At 39.1% G+C, this 7,173-nt stretch overlaps 1 protein-coding gene across 1 annotated transcript in view; it reads left to right on the top strand.

Annotated features, from left to right (window-relative positions):
* UBXN4 (UBX domain protein 4) overlaps positions 1 to 7,173 on the top strand; it is a 38,988-nt gene that overhangs the window by 16,434 nt on the left and 15,381 nt on the right. Inside the window, exon 6 of the mRNA XM_005863735.2 lies at positions 3,803 to 3,896. Coding sequence (XP_005863797.1) covers positions 3,803 to 3,896 — 94 coding nt within the window. The remainder of the gene's footprint in view (positions 1 to 3,802; positions 3,897 to 7,173) is intronic.

Genomic DNA, 7,173 nt, shown 5'->3' with positions numbered 1-7,173 from the left:
AAGTAATAGCTAAAATTCATGTCATTGAATTTCAGAAACGCAGACTGCCTCACGCTCACATATTATTGATATTAGATAGTGAGTCCAAATTACATTCCTCTAATTAATTCCCTTTCAATGGGCTACTAGTGAAAAGATAACTGTAAAATAGAGCTTACAGAAATAAGAGGTACAGTTGAAGAGGGGTTGATAGAAAAGGCAAAGAAAAAAATTGTTTATTGATTTCGTCAAGGAAGGGAGAGGGAGAGAGAGATAGAAACATCAATGATGAGAGAGAATCATTCAGCAGCTGCCTCCTGCATACCCCACACTGGGGATCAAGCTCACAACCCGGTCATATGCCCCGACCGGGAATCGAATTGTGACCTCCTGGTTCATAAGTCTATGCTCAATCACTGAGCCACACTGGCTGGGCAAGGCAAAATAAATTTTATACTGTGCATTAGGGTTGTGGTCAGAGTTGTTTGGTGTAATAGCAGCTTTGTAGTTAGATAAACCAAGAAGTTAGAACATAGTACCCTAAAAGATGATCCTGGATAATCATCAAGCCTCTATTTGAATACATTTAATGACAGGAAGCTCATTATTTCACCTGGGAAGCCTAGTCTATTGTTGAAACCCTAGTTTTTATTAATTTTAATTTTGTTTCTTTATTTTTCGTTAATCTTCAACTGAGGATATTTTTTCATTGATTAGAGAGGGGGGTGGAAGGAGGGGGAGGGGGGAGAGAGAGAGAGAGAGAGAGAGAGAGAGAGAAACATCGATTGGTTGCCTCCCACATGTGCCCCAATTGGGGCCTGGGATCAAGCCTGTAACCGAGGTACATGCCTCTGACTGGAATCGAACCCGGGACCCTTCAGTTGAGGGCCAACTGAACCAAACTAGCTAGGGCTTATTTTAATTTTAAAAATACAAAAATTTCTCGCCCAAGGATATGTTTATTGATTTTAGAGGAAGGGAGAGAGAGAAGGGAAGAGAGAAATATTGATGTGAAAGAGAAACATCGATCAGTTGCCTCCCACATGCACCCAGACCAGGGATGGAATCCGTAACGTGGGTATGTGCCCTGACCAGAAATTGAACCTGCAGCCTTTTGGTATATGGGACTTCACCCCAACCCACTTAGCCACACCAGCCAGGGCAAAGCCCTAGATTTTAGAAAAATTCTTCTAATGTTGAGCTGAAATTTGATGCCATATAATTTTCCATTAACTTTAGTGCTACTAATGGAGTTACACATAACAGGTTTTTGAATATTTGAGGGAAAATTATCAGGTCCCTTCTTAGTAGTCTAATTTTAAGGTTTTACATGCATAGATCACTCAAATTCTGGATGCAGATAGGACTGAGGGACTCTATTATGATTGTAATCCATTTAGGTGTACAGCAGAATAGCTATGTTTTACATTTACCTGAATATCTATCATTTACAAAATTTTTCATTCTCTTTTGGACATAACCAAAAGGCGTTATGTCCAAATAAATTCAGAAGTTGAAAATATAAGTTAAAAATGCATTTAATATGCATACCCTACAGAGCAACATAACATAGCATAGCATAGCCTACCTTGAATGTGCTCAGAACACAATATCAAAAAACACTGGCAACACAGTACACTGTAGAGTATCTATTGTTTACCTTTGTGATTGCATGTCTAACTGGGAGCTGCAACTGGCATGGGATGCATTTAGCAGTGTGTTGATAAATATTTAACAAAAGGCCTTTAAGGGGAAAAAAGCCCTATTTGTAGTGTTTGCTAATTTTCAAGGTGTAATTACTCCTACTGTGGCTGATTTAGCTACCTAGGTGAATGCAGAGGTAGGAAGAAACATACCATCTGCTCTACTTAGTAATTCTAGTATTTCCACTATGGCTATAACAAACACTATGTTCCAGTCTTTGTAAAAGTCTAAACATTTTACTTGTATTAAAATGTTTCTCAAAACAACTCTACAAGGTTACTGTCTCCATTTTACAGATTAGAAGGTACAGAGAGATTAGGTAACTTACTGAAGTGCCAGGATAGGACTTGAACCCAGACTTTGTTGCTCCATAGTCCTTGCTTTTTCAAAGATCAAAATGGAAGAAGCACCTGGCGGGTCTGGCTCAGTGGTTGAGTGTCTACCCATGAACCAAGAGGTCCCCAGTTCCATTCCCAGTCAGGGCACATGCCTGGGTTGTAGTTCATTTCCCAGTGTGGGGGGTGCAGAAGGCAGCCGATTGATATGTCTCTCATCGATGTTTCTATTTCTCTATACCTCTCACTTCCTCTCTCTCTAAAATCAGTAAAAACTTTTTTTTTTAAATTTCTAAGAAAAAGAAGTTATCGCCTGGCTGGCATGGCTCAGTGGTAGAGCATCGACCTATGAACCAGGAGGTCAAGGTTCGATTCCTGGTCAGGGCACAATGCCCGGGTTGCGGGCTCAATCCCCAGGGTGTGGCATGCAGGAAGCAACTGACCAATGATTCTCTCTCTCCATTGATATTTCTATCTCTTTTTCCCTCTCCTTTCCTCTCTGAAATGAATAAAAATATATTTTAAAAAAGGTTATCAAGTTGGTGGAAATGGTAGAGGTTCTAAAAGGAAGTGCCAGACTATAACTATCCTCTGCAACAGGCCAGGACAAAATTCTGTTCTTCAGGAAATTCTTAAAAGAATATTAGTATAGAGACATAAAAAACCTTCTCTAAGGAATAATTTTGGTATACATTTTGGCATCCATTGGGCAAGTGTAAATCTAGAGCAATAACCAGGATTGAACTTGGCCTTTAGAGCATCACTGTTGAATATCATAGGCCCAGCCACATGTGGCTATTTTAATTAAAATTAAATACAATTAAAAATTTAGACCTTCAGTTGCATTAGTCTTATTTCAAATGTTCATTAGCCACATGTGCCTAGTGGCTACTGTACTGGACACCATAGATATTGGACAACATTGCTCTAGAGCAGCGGTTCTCAACCTTTCAGTCGCGACCCCTTTGGGGGTCGAACGACTCTTTCCCAGGGATCGCCTAAGACCATTGGAAAACACATATATTATTACATATTGTTTTTGTGATTAATCACTATGCTTTAATTATGTTCAATTTGTAACAATGAAAATACATCCTGCATGTCAGATATTTACATTACGATTCATAACAGTAGCAAAATTACAATTATGAAGTAGCAGTGAAAATAATTTTATGGTTGGGGGTCACCACAACATGAGGAACTGTATTGAAGGGTCGCGGCATTAGGAAGGTTGAGAACCACTGCTCTGGAGTGAAGCCTATCCATGTCCAGGCATGCATACTTTATTTTTGTTATATCCCCTCATGCCAGATTAATATTTCTTCATGTTTTACCTCTAACTTTTACCTTGGTAATGTCAACTGGGTAACTGCCTCATTTCCTTATTTATGCACTGGGGGTGGGGGGGGTCACCCTCAGCCTGGCCTGCGCCTTCTTGCAGTCCAGGAACCCTCGTGGTATGTCTCCCACCACCACTGCTGCGCTCACCAGCCCAGCTTCTGGCTGTGCGGCACCCCCCCTGGTGGTCAATGCGCATCAGAGCAACCGGTCGTTCCGCCGTTTGGTTGATTTGCATATTAGCCTTTTATTATGTAGGATTGTATTCAGATCCATACTTCAGAATTAGTAATAGTTCATTTTTTATCTCCTGTTCCATTCTTAGAGAAAATATGTAATGTTTAAGAAACCAGATTAACAAATGTTGTAACTAAAAAAGTGTATATCTTTTAAAAATTGGCATTAAATGAAATATTTTTCTTACTTCTTTATATTTAATAAATAAGGAGGAGAAAAATCAGACCATGCCACTTCATCTCAGGAGCCTAGAGGATGTTCAGATCCAAGACCCTCAGAGGACCTCACTGTCAAAGTGGAAAGGTTTGCTTTTATTTTTGCAAATAGTAGTTTATTAAAAAGACAGTGGTTTTCAGTTATTTCCTTAATTTGAGAAAAAGCTAAAATTGTACAAATGAAGTGTAAGAATTCTGGGTTGAAAACTTTTTATTATCTGACCTACTTGTTTGTATCTGTAAAGATCAATTCTGGAAGTAAAGTTCTTCCGTATCTCTGAAGTCATCAGTCAGCTTTAGGTCTGATCATTCAAAGAATCATTTTTTATTTGCATTTTGTGGGGGTTTTTGTTTTGTTTTTTATTAATCCTCACCTAAGGATATTTTTTCGATTGATTTTTTTTTTTTTAGGCAGAGTGGAAGGGATAGGGAAAGAGAGAGAGAAAGATAGATAGATATCAGTTGGTTGCTTCCCACACATGCCCCACCCAGGGCTGGGGATCCAGCCTGCAACTGAGGTGTGTGCCCTTGACTGGAATTGAACCTGGGACTCTTCAGTCCATGGGCTGACACTCTAACCACTGAGCAAACCAGCTAGGGCTTCACTGGCATTTTGTAACAGAAGGTTTCCATCTGTCACTTCTGCCTTTCTCTCTCTATGCCATAGGATAATAAGTTCCAGATGGGCAAGAATTTCTGCTAATTTTATGACTGTATACTGAGCCTGGGTTCTGCATAAGTGGGTGTCTACTAAATGTCATGTGTTATTGGTTGGTCTCATAATCAGATACAAATGTCTGGCTTGTGGTTTCTAGTTTAATACTTCAATGATTTAGTAAAAGTAAATCATAGTCTTTTATACTATGATTCTTAAAGGTTATAAGAGTTAATGGTAAACAGATAAGCAGGATATTTTTTTAATCCTGACTTAAAACCACTTAGTGTTATATGAACATTAAGAAAAATTCCTTAGCCGGTTTGGCTTAGTGGACAGAGCGTCAGTCTTCAGACTGAAGGGTCCCAGGTTCGATTCCAGTCAAGGGCACATGCCTGGGTTGTGGATTCAATCCCCAGTGGGGGGTGTGCAGGAGGCAGCCGATCAATGATTCTCTCTCATCATTGATGGGTCTATCTCTCCCTCTGAAATCAATAAAATATATTTAAAATAAATAAATTAAATAAATATATATATTTTAAAAATCAGCTTAATTGCAGAAAAACCTAGATTCTGATTGGGTTTCTTGTTTTTTTATTTTATTGATTTTTTTACGGAGAGGAAGGGAGAGGGATAGAGAGTTAGAAACATCGATGAGAGAGAAACATGGATCAGCTGCCTCCTGCACACCCCCTACTGGGGATGTGCCCGCAACCAAGGTACATGCCCTTGACTGGAATCGAACCTGAGACCCTTCAGTCTGCAGGCCAACGCTCTATCCACTGGGCCAAACCAGTTAGGGCCTAATTGTACTTGAAAGAGTTGGGCATGGTCAGGACCTTGATGTGAAAAGCAGGATAGATCCTCACAGTGGTGAGAAATGGTGGAAGGCTGGAGGAGCAGCAGCAGGAAACTGAAGTTCCCAAGGAATCATCCTCTTTTGTTTCCTTCTGTTTTGCTAACACCAAACCCACCACTGGGCACTCTTACTTGGACCACTTGGGGTGAAATGGAAAATCAAAAATTAAGAAAAGGATTTGGAGACTTGGTAGGAATGAGAAGAAATACGACAGGTGGCCCTTTATTGTGGGGTTTGATCAGGTGCTATTTAATTCAGTGGGAAAGTGAAGTCTTGATTTTTTAAAATTTTTAATTATAGTTGACATACAATAATAGTTTCAGGTGTACAACAGTGATTAGACATTATGTACAAAATGATTACTCTGATAAATCTAGTACCCACCTGGCACCATACATAGTTATTATAATATTATTGACTATATCCCCTTTGTTGTACTTTACATCCCCATGACTGTTTTTATAATTGGCAGTTTGTACTACTTAATCCCTTTCACCTTTTTCATCCATCCCCTCAATCCACTCCTATTATTTCTGTTATTTTGGGAAAGATAATATATAGTACCATCATTTCTAACCTTTTATTTGGGAAGGTTTCACCCTCAAAGAGTTTAAAGAGTAGTATAACAACCACCTTTTTGCTGATTCATTTGAAAGTTTCAGATATTTCATTTCACTCTTAATGCTTGAGTGTGTATCTCCTAATAATAAAAAAATTGGCTGAGTTTCTGTTGGCTCTGAGCAGGGCCTCCAGCCTAGTTTGGAGACTGGGGTCTCCACCCACCAACCCATGCTCTGCCCCATCCCTCAGGTCAATTAAAAAACACACAAAATAACACAGTTGAGCCTGGTGATTGTGGTTCAGTGGTTGAACAAGGAAGTCGGTCACAGTTCGATTCCTGGTCAGGGTACATGCCCGGTTTATGGGCTCGATCCCCAGTAGGGAGTGGTGCGAGGAGGCGGCATAGCTCTCTCTCATCATTGATGTTTCTGTCTGTCTCTCCCTCTCCCTTCCTCTCTGAAATCAATAGAAAAATATTTTTTTAAAAAACCATTTGAGTAGTAGATTCCCAGATTGCAAAAGTGATGAAATAGTTCATTTGTCATTGAGTAAGATACAGTAAGCTTTTCAACCAAATTAGAACAAAATTGCATCTGCAAGTGATAATATAATGAAAGAATAAAGACATTTTCAGATTTTAGTACAACACCATTACCATACTAAAGAAATTGTAAATTATATTATCTAATATTCGATCATATACATATTTCTGCAGTTATCCTAATAATGTCCTTTATAACTTCTTTTCTTAATTCAAGATCCACATTCAAGGATCATTCATTGAATTTTGTTTGATTTCTTTTTTTTTTTTTAATATATTTTTGTTGATTTCAGAGAGGAAGGGAGAGGGAGAGAGAGTTAGAAACATCAATGATGAGAGAGTGAGTCATTGATTGACTGCCTCCTGCACACCCCAACTGGGCATTGAGCCCACTAACCTGAATCTAATGGAACCAACCACATGTACTACTTTGCTCAGCATTGTATTTGTGGGGCCCTTTTGTGCTGTTGCATGTGGCAGTAGTTGGTGCACTCTCATTGCTGTATGGTATTCTGTTATTTGACTATTGTATAATTTATCCATTCTACTGTTGATGGATATTTGAATTGTTTTCAGTTTGGGGCTATTATGAATAGGGCACTATGAACATTCTTGTACATGCCTTGGTGAACATATCTTTTGGCTGAATTTGTAGGGAATGGGAATTTCTTGGTCATAGGTACTGGCCAGTTTTCTAAAGTGGTTATACGAATTTATAACTCCCCTCAGCAGTAAGATGGTTCACAAAT

The sequence above is a fragment of the Myotis brandtii genome, unplaced genomic scaffold (genome assembly GCF_000412655.1).
Source record: "Myotis brandtii unplaced genomic scaffold, ASM41265v1 scaffold1804, whole genome shotgun sequence".
NCBI lineage: Eukaryota > Metazoa > Chordata > Mammalia > Chiroptera > Vespertilionidae > Myotis > Myotis brandtii.
The sequence above is the reverse complement of the archived record's forward strand: the minus strand, read 5'-3'. Positions and strand labels throughout refer to the sequence as shown.